Source organism: Tremella mesenterica (assembly GCF_000271645.1).
Source record: "Tremella mesenterica DSM 1558 unplaced genomic scaffold TREMEscaffold_16, whole genome shotgun sequence".
In the NCBI taxonomy this organism is placed as follows: Eukaryota; Fungi; Basidiomycota; class Tremellomycetes; order Tremellales; family Tremellaceae; genus Tremella; species Tremella mesenterica.
This window is the reverse complement of record NW_006711240.1, coordinates 374,808-390,638: the sequence shown is the minus strand read 5'-3', so window position 1 is coordinate 390,638 and position 15,831 is coordinate 374,808. Positions and strand designations below refer to the sequence as shown.

Sequence of the window (15,831 nt, the reverse complement as noted above, 5' to 3'; positions counted from 1 at the left end):
CTCACCCTCGAGACGGACAACAGCACCATTCTTGTTACGAAGTTGCCAACCTTGGGCCAAGCGATCAAGCTAACAGTTAGAACTCGGTGGAATACTAAGGAGAAAGGGCTCACGGCGTTACCAAACCACTTAACAGTGGGCTTGATGGCGCCAGTCTCGCGAAAGCGATCGAGGGCTTCATCCTTCAGAGTGTCACGAACTATGTCGTGACACCTCGATTATTCCACCAACAACGACCCTCCTTTGACCATCAAAACCCCATCACGACTCAAACCTTTTTACTCTACACGTAACTCAGGACCTCTGAGACCAAGTGCGGCGAAGTTAGGCGGAGTTAGGCTAGGTAGGGACAATGGGAGCAGAAGTGCGGCGATATTAGGCGGAGTTAGTCGAAGGAGGAGGAGGATGGCCGGGGTTCGGGAAGTTGGACGAAGTGCGTTGAAGTACGTCAAAGCGCGGGAGGGTTGGATGAACGTCTAGGAGGGATAGGTCATATTAGCTGAGAAGATCGCTGAAGTTCTTCAGCGATCCTTGATTGTTGTCAGTAGTAAAAGACAGATAGAGATAGCTATAAATCGAGATACATCGCCATCAGTAGAACAAAACCCTAGTTAGAGTAACTACGCCGAAGTACGCCGTAGTTACACTCCTTTCGACGTTTGCGCCCTCCTGGTTGGGTGAGACATCGACTCAGAGCGTGAAGTTAGCCGAGGTTCGTCGACCGTCGGTCTATTAGGAAGTAGTTGCTCGACGGCCGTGACACAGAGCGTGACGAACAGAGGAGAAAGAAAGGCGGGCCCAGAGAGTAGCTGACGAGTCAGAAACGCACAGAATTCTATAGGATTCTCACCAATTTCCGAGTCTTTTCGAGCGTCCAGAGCCTTAGCAAGTTCATCATTGACCGGACCCTTGCGAGGGGCGTGAAAAATGGTTTCGAGTTCATGGGGAACCTCGACAAGCCCCTCAGAATAGTCAGAAGGTGGCACAGGGGACTTATTACCAGGAGAATTTTGATTCTCGACGATGGTACCGTGTTCGGATTCGACGGACTTGACGGGAGATGGGTTCTCACCAGTGGCAGATGGCCCTGCCCCACCTTCGAAGTCGAGGAATTGCTCCATGATCGCGTCATCGAGGGGAGGCGATTGTTGAGTGCGAGGAGGACCGGATTGATATCGATCCTTAATGGTGTCTAGAGCCCTACGAGAAGCATCAACCAATGGAGGTTGAGAAGGGGCTGGAGCTTGAGAGGAGATCCTCATCCTTTTCGTATGACGCATGAGGAGTTCGGGATCGACGTTGGGAAGAATGGCCGCAGTAGAGGCCCGAGTTTGACGAGAAGAGATAGAAGAGGACAACTAATCTCGTCAGCCAGTGAGAAATAGGAGGATATACATCGAATTCGAAAGGAATTGCTTACAGTACGCTTAGACATGCTCACAGACAGGTCAGAGTTGGAATGATACTCTAAGATATAAGTAAGATATGAATGGATAATGATAGATAAGTAAAAAGAACGACGAACAAGAGGAAAAGAAGGAATGAGGAGGAAAGAAGAGAGAGAGGTGGGAAAGAGACTTGGTCAGTAATTTCTCGATCACATTGGAGGTCCGTGCGGGTGGCGCGTTTCATGGCAACCGTCGCACTAGCATAGGTGTGACGTCAGGGCGCGCCAAAGGTGTCTCAGAACAATCCATGTGAATCACTTGGTTACAGGATTCAGGATCCTCGGCGAGGATCCTTGAGACAGGGGGGGAAAACTTGTTACGGAGTAACAACGAATCGAGAGAACTCCATCGAGTTCGACGGATTAGGATGGAGAAGAGCGGGGTTTGGAGGCAGTACTGCAGTAGATAGGATTGGGTTTTCCCTTTTTGAGATTTCCCCACTGGGTTTGCTCAAAAGCGGTTTTTCACCTGTCCGAGTATGTACATAGACGCTTGCAGTAGGAACTGAGAGGAGGACACGGATACCTGTAGACAGTATATAGTACAATCAGCAAAGTACCAACTTTGCTGATTCTTCAATATCATTCTTTGGCTACATCGATTGCAGAGGAGACACGACCCATTAGCACCAGAGATACATAGACTTCCACGAGAGTTCCATCGACTTCGAACCAACCTGCGACTTAGTCATCGTGTTTCCAGTACCGTTACAACTTACCCCTGGACTCCTGTGTCCTCTGTCTATCGTTCCTTGTCGCACCCATGAACCTGGAACAGTTACCCCTGGACCCCTGGGTCCTTTGCCTCTTGTTCTTAGTTTCACTGGTCAGGATTGCCAATTCTCTTGCAGAGAATTGCAAATATGTTCAGCAGTTCTTCCGTAGCTTATTGTTGTAGTTTTGCAGTTCAGCCTGTTTTGCTGTGGATATAAACCCCCTCCAAACAGGTTGTTCCCCACCTATGAAACTCATGTTGAATCTCATTCTCAACTTGTCAGTCCAGTCAGATCCAGCCTGAAATTTTGCAGTTCTCTCAGTTCCCTCAGTACCCTCAGTCCCTTGTCACCCTCTGTATACTCCTCAAGCTCGACAAGCCCGAGACACGTATTGGGTTACAGCCCAATCTCAGTCACCGTGCTTACCCCTTGGGGATTAGACCCCGCCCGTGACAAGCGATCTGTAAACTATCTTTGCTTCCCCTCTCTTCTCATAGAACATCCCTCAACTCCTGCACAGCCTCGCGCTCAGTCCTCTTTGCTCAACTTTGCCGTACCTCGCCATATCCCCGATGTCCTACTCCGCTCACCTCGCTTAACTTCGCCTAACTTCCCCTGTTCTGCTCTCCCTCGGTCCCCTTCTCCTAACTTCGCCGTAGTTCTCCGCTAGGCGGGGTTATCTTGACAAATACCCTCTTGGTTCTCGTAACTTCGTCGTAGTCGGTCTCAGTGGTTCGAGTGGTGGTTGGTGATGGTGAAAGGAAGGTCGGTGATGGTGGTTGTCAGGGATGTTACGATGTAGTTCGTGACACAAAGGCATCAGAGCAGAATTGAAACATGAGGAAACTGATACTTGTGATTCATGACAGCTCAACTTCTATGTCACGACGGCTCATGACGCTTCTGTTCCAATGACCAACATTGGCAGGAGGAGCTCTTGAGAGTTTTTGGGTAGTAGAAGATGTCATGATTTTGATAATGAGGAAGTTTGCAATGATGTTGGTTGCAACATTGGAAGATAAGTTCAAAGCAGTGAAGGGGCAAGCTGGCAAACTCACAGACTACCATAGCAAATTTGTGGCTGTTGACAACAGTTAACGTGTTCCCATTGCTGACATTGTGTTACATGGTGGGTGTCCTACACACCACCAAGATCTCTGAATACACAAATAAATTCTTCCACGTTAAGAACCTTCTTAGTTGACTTTCATTTGGTGAACTCGCAGGATATTTGTCCACTTCTTGCAGGTTTAAATTGTCTTGTCATTACCACACATTCTTATTAGACACAAACTTCCCCCATGGCACTTGAGTTGTCCAGTGATGAGATACAAACCACCAAAGGTGTGCATTTTTAGGCGTTGACTGTAGGAAATCTGAGTCTATGAAGAAGTACGTACAACAAACAGACAACTTGATGCTACAGTGGGGTGCGGGAAAGGATCGGACACGCGTCGAATCCGCGCGTTTGCATGTCTTTCTCTTTGATCATCAATAACTCATGCATGAATCGTCGTGAGAACTTGGTACTACACAGATCCATAGGAAAGGTTATCCATAGACAAAAAGATAGCTCAATAGATGCTGGATTGAGGAAACAGGAATGATTCTCCCACACACCTTCTAACTCCTCTCACCCCCGCCTTTGGTACCCTCTCTTTGGGTGCAAACAGCTCTGTACATGCATCAGATGATGCCATGGTCTATTAATGTGACTTGTAGATGTATCCATGGAGGGTACGTAGACCATGTTCTTGAGGATGATGTATTAAAAAAGTAGAGAGTTATGGGACAGAGAACAAGGAGGGGTTGTCAGCATTTTGGCTGGGGAGACCCCTTTTTGAGGAAATCTTCACCAACTTCCAGATGCTCTGTAGCTCCACTTCACAAATTCAATTGTTTTGATGAAAGCATGAATGGATAGAGAAAGGTCGGAGCTACAGATATGAGGGATATGAGATGCATGCATGCAGTTCTGTATATGTGGTAAGGAGTCAAAGTGACACAACCAATTTCACCAGCCAAATCGTGCACTTTTTTGTCCTATCCTTTCCTGCACCCCACTGTAAGACTTCTGACTGATGATGAACATGATCTCGCGGCTCTAATCTTCTTGTTGACCAGGTCGTGCTAAGATTGATACCCCGCCGGCCGCCGGGTCGGCCTTTCAATCGCGACGAAGCCCTGTCCAAGCGGCGCGGGAAATGAGCCATATATGAGACAGAAAATGAAGAGAGAGGTTTACTTTCTTAACCTCTTCCTTCACTCCTGTAATTGACTATCTGCGTCTTTCTCACCACTGGTATTGAACAACTCAGGTGATCAAGATGACAGAAGATGCAGTGACAAGGGGCTCAGCCTCAAACCTGTCAGCCTCAAACCTGTCAGCCGCAAACCTGTCAGCCGAAAATCCGTCCAACCAGTGTCCTTCAACCGTACAAGAAATTGCAAGCAAAAGAAGCAGCGACCCTGCACAGGGAGCTCCTCCTTGTACTTCCACAGCAGCAGTCCCTATGGCAGAAGCCTTTCATTGGCAGGGCAGCCGCAATGTGAACAATGCAAATTCAACCAGTAATCAAAAGGCTGCCTATCCACCAAAGGCTGTTCCTTCCACACACCATAGTCCCGCCAGCGGGTTCTCGGTTGACCAGTCGGAACAGACAACCCGATCCAGCAACTTTGGGCAGTCAATGGCTGAAATCGCTCAACTTTGTGGTTGCACAGAAGGTTCCCGTCGTTGCCCTGCTTGCGGAGGTCAGTTTGTAGAAGCGGTGACGCCATCGTGTACGACTTGCTGTAATGGTAGTTGTTTCTGTTAGATATACGACGAGATATATAGTCTTTCTTAGATTGACAAGTCATCCCAGTATGTTACTCAAGATGAAGATGGTGTCAATCCTAAGGAAAGAAACTTTGTAGTTATGCATGGAATATCTATCTTTGAAATGATTAATTGTCTCACTAGACTTTCGTCCGTGCGGACTTGTTTCAGCCTTCCGTGTGAGCACCGTGATAGCTCATGAAACTTCGGACGCATTGTGCAAGATAGTTTGATCTCTTGAATCAAAGCGAATCCTCAAACTTTTCCCCCAACCAAGTGTTCTCTACGACGTAGCAATATTTCTTCCTATCTTCCCTCTCCATTGATGTACAGTGTTTTCTCATTCGATCACCAATTTTCAATCTCCGTCCGCTAAGAAGTACCGTTTCTTCCCACCGCTTCTGGTCAATATCAAATTCTTGAATATCAACCCCGAATCTTCAATCAATTTGCTGTGTACTTACTTGATTGCAGTGGCAAAATTAACTTCAAACTCCCTCACTTCCTCCTTTTCTCTCCTTGATTACGCTCCTTCTTCCTTCGTTCGTACCCCGATCTCCGACGAACTCCGATCTCCGATCTCCGCCCGTAGCCGTATCCTTCCCTCGACGTACGTCAAAGACTCAATCATATCAAACCCCTCACCGCATTTCTTCTCTCTCAATCTTCTTGTGATCGATGATCATGTCAGTATCTCAACAATCGATCCAGCTTACCGAAAACGCCCCAACAAATCGTGACAACGGGACGACTCCTTCTGAACATATCACAAGTCAACCCACCTTCACTGACTCCCCATCTCAAGCAGTTTGTTCAGGTAGTATTCAAGAGGTTCCAATTCCTGATGGAGACGGAGACGATTCATCCAGGCATCCACTTCCGGATAAGACTGTAAGATTCGCCTCTACTACTGACGATCCTCCGCGGGAAGAGCAATCCGTTCGTACGCGAACTTGTCTGTGCAGCGTTTGCCATGTCATTGGGACAGTACTCAACAATGTAGTAGGCGTGATTGCATCTTGTTCCTGTCTTGGTGAATGCGTATGTGAGGCGTGCGGAGGTATGACGGATCCTGGTCATAGTCCTTCCAGTCATTGACAGGGCTTGAGTTGATTGATGTTATAGCTCCTGGGAGTCCAAGGTCTCTCTCTAGAAGCATATTTCTCGAATAACTCGATGAGGGGATGGGTGTGGTGGTACACAGCTGGAGATAGAGTCAACGGTTATATGCATATCGCACGTATAGTAAGAGTACTTCACTTTACTGACCACGTTTAAAGTCTTGTAACACCTCATACATGCTTACATTAATCCTATGATTATTTCTAATGATTCAAAGTTTATTGTTATTCTCTTTGTTCTAATTCTGATAGACGGGATTTATACGGTGGTCCTTCTCCATTGGCAGTTTCACCATTAGCTACTTTTGCACGAGCCATCTTCTTTTCGTCTGCTCGTCAGTAATCTTATTTTTAGCATTTCATATCCATGGTCATCTGAAAAACGAGCATCGTGATTGTAGAGATGAATCTGTACTAGATATCTTGTAGTGGACTAATCAATTGTATGACAGAAGATATGATGAATACGATCCAACGTTTTCAGAATCATCACATTGAAGGATAGAACAGAGTGTTTGATGTGTGGATGGAAAGAAGAGAGAAGAGATGAGAGATTGTTTTAATCAACTTACGATTAAAATAACCCATCGTCTTTGGACTAAACTCATCATCATCGTCATCATCATCATCATCTAAATTCCTTCCTGGATTCTCTTCTATTTTGATAGCTTGTTTAGCTTCCCAAGCCAACCTCATCTCTTTTACCCTTTCTCTTCTATCCCATTCTATATCATATGCTAAATGACGTTTCAAAATCAAACGTTCATACCAACTCAAATGTCTCGGATGAACTGCGATACCATGATAATCTTTAGCTCGACCTTCACGAACGTATTCCCAATAACGATCTTGTTCACGTAAATCCAATCCTGTAGTATCGGGGATGAATAATTGAGTTAGGATCCAACCTGCAAAACCGAACCAACATACTATCCAAAATCGGGCTCGGGAATCGACGTAGTTGTATACGATTGCAGGGACTAGAGCGCCGACTTTGCCGGATGCTGCGGAAAGACCGTGGGCTGTGGCTCGGACGGAGATGGGGAACACTTCAGCGGCGAGGAGGAAGGTTGTGCAGCTGGATTGTCAGTTATGCTCAACTATCAGAATTTACTGTTTGTAGTGAATCGTATGATATATGGGCTGTAGTGAAGATTGGAAATCGCTGCGCCGCTCGGGAGGGGAGACATATCAGGAGTGCGCTCTGGTAGACGTAGAAGGGGAGTTCAAATGCGCAAAAAGCGGAAAACTCACTTGGGTCCAAATTGTTGGAAGAAACTTGACAAAAAGTAAATAGCTTGAAATCCTTTCACATGTGTCTTCGTTTGTAATTGATTATACCAAACTACCATGTCAGCCTTCACCCGCCTTTTTCTTTGCAACCAAAAGGACTGACTAGCAGGTATGAGAAACAAAATAGCGTCCGCCAAAAAACCAGTGCTTTGCATTCGTTTTCTACCGTAAAACTTATGGTCGATCATTAAAGCTGCAAGATAATATCCTAACATCTATTCATCAATATCCAGAATACTTCATAATGAAAATATTGACTCACTTCTACACCCACGTTAAGAAGGTTCCATAACCAACTGGTCACCACGTCGTCGGCCGAATCAGGAGAAATAATCTTGATGAAACTACTTGCGAATAACTTGTTTCCGTAGAATAAGAAATCGTTACAGAACCAACCCATGGTAGTCCCTACTAGTCGACCTGAAAAATGTGAGAAGACTAATTTGAGGGAATGGACGTCGTAGCCTGATTGATTCACACGAGCGTTCTTCTTGGATCGGAGAAGGGCGTGGGAGGAATAAACTTTTTTGTAGTATCGATAGTAGGCTAAGCTGTCAGCTAAATCCTCTTCACACTCGGATGTAAAATGTTCCATGCCACTGGTGTATAATGAGAGATTGTGGTAACTTCTCGAGACGGATGAAAGTGGAGTGGAGTGGAGTGGAGTGAAGTGGAGTGGGAGGATGAGGACGAGGACAAGGATGTCTTTGAGATGACTGACCTAGCCAAAGAGTCATGACCGCCATAATGGCGAAAGAAATTCTAAACGTCCATTGAGTCGATACGGTACCATAAGGAGGACCTCCCCGACCGTGGAAGATGAGTAAAAGAACGATCAAGAGACCTTGGTTGAATAGTTGACCCCAACCTAAGTTTCAGCTTCACGTTCCCGAACACTATGACCCATTTTAGACTATACGAACGGAACATAAAATATATCCCATCCCAACACTCGGACCACACAGTCAGAGACACTGGTCAAAGTACCAGTGACTGCGGCAGAATGGGAATGTCGATCAAAGTCAAAAGGGGGTTATAGAGGATTGGAGTAGGGATGGAGTGCAAATAGGAGTAGCAAGAAATATGGGAGAACGTTGGTGGTGACATAAACGAAGTGTAGTAATGGGGTAGAAGGGATGAAAGACATAAGCGAGGGTGACCTCTCCACTCACCTTGCATAAGAAAAGCCAACACGACATTCCTACCTCTATGTAACTTATCATCCGTCTGACTACCAGCAACGGATTTGCTCTCCATAGCTGTAGTTGAAGTCATTGGATATTCACCTCCTACACCTATCCCATAAACCAATTGAGATACACCGTAACATACTACCCAACCTTCTAGGGAGGTACCCCATGAGGCAGTGAGCATGACAAGACCGACTGAAAGTTAGTCAAGTCTAGATGTCTTTCATCATACTTTGACATCGTCCCATGGATGTACGTATAGGGGCAGTCACTCAGATCAAAGTTGACGATTCAGATATGTCAAAGGAGTTTCACAGAGATGTAGTACGCATAGGTCAGAAGATGTCCTCGAGGCTAAGAGAAAGAGAAGTTCGAAGGATGAGACAATGAGGAGAATGGTAGTGGTGGAGTGAAGGGTTTGAGAAGATGAGCTCGACTTACGAGTCATAATCAAAGCATCTTGAACTAAACCAAATCTCCTACCTATCCAATCACCTTCGAAACCCACTGCGATCTGTCCGATTATTATACCGATGATCTGAAGGTATGTGACAGCTGCTACGGTGTTGGAATTGCAAACTTTGTATGTTTTCCAACATGTTGGCCAAACGGCGGAATACAGAGCGGTGAGATTTCCTATTGAGAAGAGGCTGAGAGTCAGCGTCTCTGGAAATATCTATACTTGGAGAGCATCATCAAGTCTGAGACGGAGTGACAGATGTGAGAGGCAGCAGCAACTGAATAAAGCAGAGCTTAGGATGGGGTTGTAGGGGATAGGGGGTTAGGGGGACGGGGTGGGAGACAGCGTGAGTAAGGAAGAGAAAGAAGTGAAGTAGAGACAAAGAGTGATGAAGTATGGGGAAGAAAAAGCGAAAGATGGAGACTCACGTATATCCCTCGGTGAACAACCCAAAGCCTCCGATGACATAACGTCTAGAATATGCTCTGATAGGTGATAATGGATCTTCTTTAAACATTGACCAAACATGTTTCACCTCGCGTTTAGCTTCAGCGTTTGATTGAGTGTTGACCCATTTATGACGTTGTGCGAAAGGAAGATCTGCCTGCGATATGTATCAGTGGCCATCCCTTCAATCCAGTGTCCATTAGACTCCCTCCCAATGCTACTCTGTCCGACCTTTCACTATGTCGTGGACATGGAAAGATGAAGAAAGTACCCACCCAATACACTCCCTTCTCGAACGAATCCTCCGGGGCGAGTTCATGAAACAATGGATGATCATCTGTGAATTTCCCCTGTGCCAGACCTCCATCCGTCTTCTCTGGCTCCAATGACAATGCCGGTGGGACAGGTTGGTTATGAGCAGCGACGATGGGTGTATTGGCCACAGATGGAAAGTCGTTGGGAAATGACATTTCCGCGGTGTTCCCTTCTCCACCCTTGAATACTGTGAATCTCCTTAACGACGCCGCTGACGTGTGGTCGTGTGACCGATTCCAGTGGCCAGATACTAAATGTCTAGGCTGTTCGTATCGCTCACAAGCAACGTAGAACAGAGCTTGAAAAACGACGTGTCCGATACTTCTACCTGGATGTTTTGAATGTTGTTGGGGTACGCGATGGACGTTTTTAAACAAGATACAAGAGTGTTCTGTGTATCTGACGTAGTTGTGGAGTCGATGAAATATGATCAAACACGTTATTCATAATGACATTACTCCATACGACGATCGACCACGTTCGTGCGAGGGCGGAGATCTTCAAGGCACCGATCTCAGGGACGGGCGCAGAGACAAGAGATCACGTGATGGGACCTGTCCCCGAGTTGGGGGTGGAATGCAAATTGTGTCACCAGTACCATAACTTGTTCGGAGCATGGACAAACGACAATGACGATGAGGTGGAGCTGCAACTTTATACTGTGAGCATGGAGCTGGAGATGAGAGGAGTTAATCCCATGAAGGTGCGAAAGTGAAAAAGAACGTGGGTACGAAGACACGTTTGTCACTCCACTCTACTCGTACTGCTCACTGACCGAGGATTGATTCGCACTCGCAGGCATGGTGAAGAGTGGGGAGGTGACATCACCGATCTTGCATAGTCAATATGGGTGATGACTGACTAGACAGTCATCATCCAATCATTCATTGACCGGTATCCGATTATCCGACTTTTGCGGTACTACCAAATTGTCACGGGCTCCGAGGGACGATTTCCCCGCACACACCTTTCCCGGAACCGTTAGACTAAAGGGGTCGCTATGTTACCGGCAAAGGATCATTAGAGAACAACCACAATAACAACCACTCGTATCAACCCATTCAGGGCTCTCCAGATCCCTCTTCATACCTATTAGATCCTTAGGGTACAAGAACGACCAACACCGAGGAGACAATTCGACCTCCGAGGGTCGCAAGATCCGAGACTTCAAGCGACTTGCTCGATCGTGGCGATGGTCCGACGGCGACTCGCACGGACGAACGCCAAAATCATTTCCCACATCTCCTTTCATCGTTATGGTGGGGAAATCGACCTATCTTCTCACGTCTTGCGATCAATCTGGCCCGCTGGTGGAGGTTGAGAAGACGAAGAAGCGGTGGTCATGAAAGGAAAGTTGTACCGTCTCCCTTCGGTTGAAGAGTGTTAGGATTGAGGCTGTGTCCCGTGGGAAATTTTTGGTTTGGACGGGTGAATGGGCTGTATAAAACACTATACCACTTGTATCTTCTTGTTGCTTCGCCTCTCATAAGACTTCCCGTTCCCTCCATCAAGCCGCAGTCTGATCATGATACTTCAGGGGGATCCTGATGATAATCCCCCAGCATATACAGACCATGACCCCACTAGAATCACGACTGCTCCCAATGATGACCGATCGAGGGTGATCAATTACAGTCCTCTTCATCCCCATTGGACTCGATCCAACCTCCGGGCGCCATCGCAGTCCATAAAGCTCTGTGGGGCGCTGACAGTGCGTTTAACAGTGGCCCGACCCGGGCAAGCCTTACAAGTACAGTGACGGGGAACGGCAGACCAGGACCAAATGAGACAGGGCTGCATTTAAGGACGGATGACCATGACTCAAATTCTCCCCGAGTATCCATGCCTGCTGCAGGAGTGCCGGACCCATATGCACGTACCCTAGACATGATGATCCCAAATCCTACAAGTAATAACTCATACCCCCCGTACCCCCCTCGTGTGGCAAGGACAGAATATGTAGATGAGTGCTGCACCTGCCCTCCAACTGTTGGGTGTGTTCGATACACTACAACAGAATCTCTGTGCTGTCTGTTGGTTTTCTGTGCTGATGTGTGTCCGGGGCGCTAGCTTACTGAGGGTTTTTTTTTACACTTGATGATGTTTGCAGTCAATTTCTGTCTTCCCTTGTGTCAACAGAGTCCCAGGAGGAGATATCAACTGTTCATAGGCTGCTAGAGATTCAGATGCATCCTTATATCATCCAATTTGATTTCCTGATGTGAGACTGATTAACTAACGACTGTACTGTATGCAACTTGTTTCGCTGACACCGAGCCTCGTCATCCACTCTTCAGACCTCGGGTGTTTCTCAAGCTCGATCTTATGGTCTTACACCTTCCTCGTGGTCCTTTCCGTTATTGGTCTAAAGGTTCACATTTGTCATCCATGTCAACTAGACCATCTGCAATTATCTACATGTGAGCTCTTTTGTTCCATACTCATTCCTACTCCTTGTTCTCCTCGTTTCAGATGCTTCATCACCCCCCCCGGAGATCATCAATATCCGCTCGATCTGTGCAGAAGAATTGGCATTGTCACGGGCAGTATTTATAGCGAGATCAACTCTCACTAGCAGAGTTGACATTGAGCCTTTTAGGACGGTTTATGATCGCGGGCTCGCTACCCGGTCACGACAGTATGTGCATTTCACTGCCCAACTTCCTTCTTGACAATTCTAATTTTCCGGCAAATAATTGCTTTTTGCTTGTCTGGGTCAAAAACTATGCAGGGATCTAAATCAACCGACCCTAAAGTCAAGATCTTCGCAAAGTTTCCAGCCTCATTGGTGTTTTCCTTCAAGTAGTGATTGAGAGATGCGACAGTGGATCGTCTCTTATCTTTCGGAGGAGAGGAAAGAATGTGAAATCGTGGAAGCGTATCCCGATCAGACTTGTTCGCGTCAAAGTATCTTTCGAAGTCATCTTTCGAAACGTCTCGGTGGTCCCCAGTGGCGCGTGACAGCTTTACTGCGTAGAAATACCACTTGTTCTTCTTGATGTCGACTCGGACAACCATACGGTCGATATGAACAGGATTATGTAAGGCCAGATAATCCCTGAACCATGGGAAATGAATGTCGAGGTGGGAAGAACCGAGGAATAGCAGGAGATGGTCGATCTCACTTCTCAAAGCAAGCAGACGAAGCAATGTTGCCGATTTACGTGAAGCCGATCTTCGAAGAGATATTTTCGTTAAACGAGGAAACAGATATGATTCCACTTTCGAAAGTGTCCGAGCGATATTCGTCATGAGGTAAGATTGCAGGATGTGAGGTGAGGTCCGTATACGGACGGTTTGAGTCCATTGACAACGCCAAGCTAATCGTGCTGATTTTGAAATGGCAAGATAGTTTGGATCCCAATTGATAGTTGATAAGTAGGAATTATTCGGTGCGTTGCAGAAAGAGAAGTGAAATTCGTGACGAAGATAGAAGTCGTAGAGCGTATTCACGGTATTATCATCCAACGCGAGGAGGGCTTCTCGATAGAGTACGGGGGAGAGTATATGGTAAAAGGTCTTGGATGAGACGGCGAGGTTGAAAAGGGTTTTCAGTGATTGAAGTCTGGCGAGTATTTGGGCGATTTTGAAGAGTAGCTCCGAAGGGAGTTTAGGAGTGGACGGTGACGGTGATAACGAGGAGTTGGACATGATGTGTATGGATCTCGTAAATCACTGGTATGTCAGCTACACACCTTGCAAGAATATGAGATCCACAAGAATGACTTACGAGGCTTTTGAGTGTGACCGAGTGCGAGTGAGTCGCGTCCCAGGGTCTCCACCAAAAAGATCGAATACGCTCGGGGTGTCCAGAGAAGATTGAAATGTAATCTGAGAAGCGAAATCAGAAATGATCAGAAGCCTCAAATGCCGCCTCGTGTCAAGACATGAGGTATTGGCACGTGGAATCGGTGAAGGGAAGACATGCGACATCAGTGCCATCGCCCCAGGGGCATCGATGTTACCATCCATACAGAACAAAATTACACAGCTATTCAGCTGTCATTGTCAGCCATTGGCCCGTCATACGATAAATCGGACTCACCAGTAAGTTGTTGAGAGACGGGCGGACGATGTCCACAATCGTCAGCCGTCGGAGAAGAGGTTTAGTAAGTATCGCAAACTATCCTGTTCGGACGTGAGCGGTAAAACAGAACATGATTGCATTCCTTGTCTACTCGAATTTCTCCATCCTCTGTTCTCTGACTAGCAAAACGAAAAGGGAGGCAACCCAAGGGGAAAAAATGTGATGGACTTGTATTGTACTCGAGTTTAAAATTCCTTCGCAAGGTGATCAGCCACGCACCAGTGGCAAAGACCACTCTGATGTTTGAATAGTGCCGATACGCCACATGCGCCGCACAGTATGCAGACGTATGAGTGGACAAGTTTGAATTGTATGAGGGGCTCCACGTCACTCCAAGACAACTCCTTGAGATCCTCCGTTCCAGGGCCCAGTTGGGCTAGTGCGTGAAGGACCCACTGCTGACCTGCGTTTCCCACAAGTTGGCCATTCAATTTACTCCTACGGACGTTAACAACCAGGTGGGGTGTCATTGCAACATTGCTATTTTTCATTGTAGACCATTTGCGGAGTAGGTTTAACAGAGTTCGGTATTCATTGGAGTTTCGATCGTAAGAGAAGCGGTCGCTGAAGATGCGCCAAATATCCTGATCGACCATAAGGATTCGTTCAGTCTTGCGCTCCATCGATTGAAAGTACAAACCTTCCTTCACAAAGGGCCAAAGTCCGTCGACATCCCACTCTGACCGGGATCCTCGTGGGCGAATTATGCTGATACTTCTGATACTTCCGCTTGGTGCTACGATCTTCAATGCCGAGCTGACGATGTAGTCGCTATCTCTATCCGTCACCAGATTTAAGTAATTGAGGCGAGGAAAGAGAGCATTGCCAAGGGACGCAAACCGTCCCGAGATTTCCGGGAGGCAAAGAAGATCGACGTCGAGAATCCATAAGTGATTCACCCATTGACATTTCCACGCCGTCCGGGTATGTCCGTCCCTTGTAATGAATTCTGGAGCCCAGATATCCCGACGCGAACGATCCTCCACGGTCGTGCAGTTTGTCGAGTGGGGACCAGAGAAGTAATCGAAGAGAAATTGCAGTAGATGGCATACCATGTCTCGGTCCAGTTTCACGGTTGTATGACCAAATAGTATTTGGGTGGTGAGGCAGTACATCCTTTTTGAGGTGAGACAAAGACTGAGAAGGGTCCGACGGGCTTCATGCTCTATGAGAATTTGAGCAATTTCGTAAAGTATGTCAGGAGGAAGGATGAGTTTGCTTGAAATTGTGGGAGAGTCGTCCATTTTGGATATCGTGCACGAGTGATTTGAATCTAAATGATTAGCCCATGAAATGTTCGGATGGTAGGCTTACGAGATTGTCGAGAAGAGAAATATGTGAGAATGAGAAAAGAGCAACGAGGTTTAATACTTTTGGGAAACTGTTCTCCCTGGAAGGGTTCACGAACCATACGCTCCATCTCCGCACCTGTTTCATTACGAAACACAAGAACTCGAGATCCGGTGGTCGCTGACTCGAAAGACCCTAACTTAAACAAGACACAGGCAAGGGTCGAGGGTCGAGGGGACCAAAATACCAGGACCTCGAGGTAATGAATAGTCGTGACAATTGGAGCTCGATACTTCTGAGGGTTCAAGGGGTGATGCCTGAATTGCTTCATTCACGAGTGAGAGCTGTCGTCATCAGCCATTAGGAGGTGGTACAAGGGATCGTACTCACCTGTTACTATACTCTCACAAAGGCGGTGAGAATGATGCACAACGCCAAGGGCTAAAGAAAGGGTGAGTTAGTGGAGGAGTCATGCAGTTTGGACGTGGATGAGAGATATGATAGTTGTTTGCATTCATAGCATCCTCGGGAACCTCCAACTTCTTGCTCTTCACCAGTCAAATTCAACATCCAGCCAATGATCCCCAAAGTGAGGGACATAGTGTCTATCATGTCCCGTCCCGTTGTCTGATATTGGTCTTCTG

At 46.8% G+C, this 15,831-nt stretch overlaps 6 protein-coding genes across 6 annotated transcripts; 1 reads left to right on the top strand and 5 right to left on the bottom strand.

Moving 5' to 3' along the window:
- Window positions 1-732: 732 nt before the first annotated feature.
- Window positions 733-1,435, bottom strand: TREMEDRAFT_65826 (uncharacterized protein; the record flags this gene model as incomplete). The annotated part of the gene is made up of 3 exons (XM_007007896.1): window positions 733-809; window positions 830-1,358; window positions 1,421-1,435. 3 exons carry the CDS (start codon window positions 1,433-1,435, stop codon window positions 733-735), a joined length of 621 nt encoding a protein of 206 aa, XP_007007958.1.
- A 3,055-nt stretch (window positions 1,436-4,490) lies between these two features.
- On the top strand, window positions 4,491-4,982 carry TREMEDRAFT_65825 (uncharacterized protein; the record flags this gene model as incomplete). Its single annotated transcript, XM_007007895.1, has 1 exon — window positions 4,491-4,982. One exon carries the CDS (start codon window positions 4,491-4,493, stop codon window positions 4,980-4,982), a length of 492 nt encoding a protein of 163 aa, XP_007007957.1.
- Window positions 4,983-5,180: 198 nt separating this feature from the next.
- TREMEDRAFT_65824 (uncharacterized protein) lies at window positions 5,181-6,079 on the bottom strand (the record flags this gene model as incomplete). Its single annotated transcript, XM_007007894.1, has 4 exons — window positions 5,181-5,267; window positions 5,701-5,741; window positions 5,777-5,873; window positions 5,900-6,079. The coding sequence occupies 4 exons, from the start codon at window positions 6,077-6,079 to the stop codon at window positions 5,181-5,183; spliced, it is 405 nt and encodes a 134-aa protein (XP_007007956.1).
- A 181-nt stretch (window positions 6,080-6,260) lies between these two features.
- TREMEDRAFT_41053 (uncharacterized protein) lies at window positions 6,261-10,240 on the bottom strand. Its single transcript, XM_007007823.1, has 10 exons — window positions 9,771-10,240; window positions 9,477-9,652; window positions 9,030-9,238; window positions 8,571-8,783; window positions 8,120-8,266; window positions 7,661-7,944; window positions 7,502-7,613; window positions 7,360-7,450; window positions 6,678-7,183; window positions 6,261-6,434 (listed from the first exon to the last, which is right to left on the bottom strand). Exons 1-10 carry the CDS (start codon window positions 9,963-9,965, stop codon window positions 6,331-6,333), a joined length of 2,037 nt encoding a protein of 678 aa, XP_007007885.1. The 5' UTR covers window positions 9,966-10,240; the 3' UTR covers window positions 6,261-6,330.
- A 2,219-nt stretch (window positions 10,241-12,459) lies between these two features.
- On the bottom strand, window positions 12,460-13,461 carry TREMEDRAFT_65822 (uncharacterized protein; the record flags this gene model as incomplete). The annotated part of the gene is made up of 1 exon (XM_007007893.1): window positions 12,460-13,461. One exon carries the CDS (start codon window positions 13,459-13,461, stop codon window positions 12,460-12,462), a length of 1,002 nt encoding a protein of 333 aa, XP_007007955.1.
- A 621-nt stretch (window positions 13,462-14,082) lies between these two features.
- On the bottom strand, window positions 14,083-15,141 carry TREMEDRAFT_65821 (uncharacterized protein; the record flags this gene model as incomplete). Its single annotated transcript, XM_007007892.1, has 1 exon — window positions 14,083-15,141. The coding sequence occupies one exon, from the start codon at window positions 15,139-15,141 to the stop codon at window positions 14,083-14,085; it is 1,059 nt and encodes a 352-aa protein (XP_007007954.1).
- Between the last annotated feature and the right edge of the window lie 690 nt (window positions 15,142-15,831).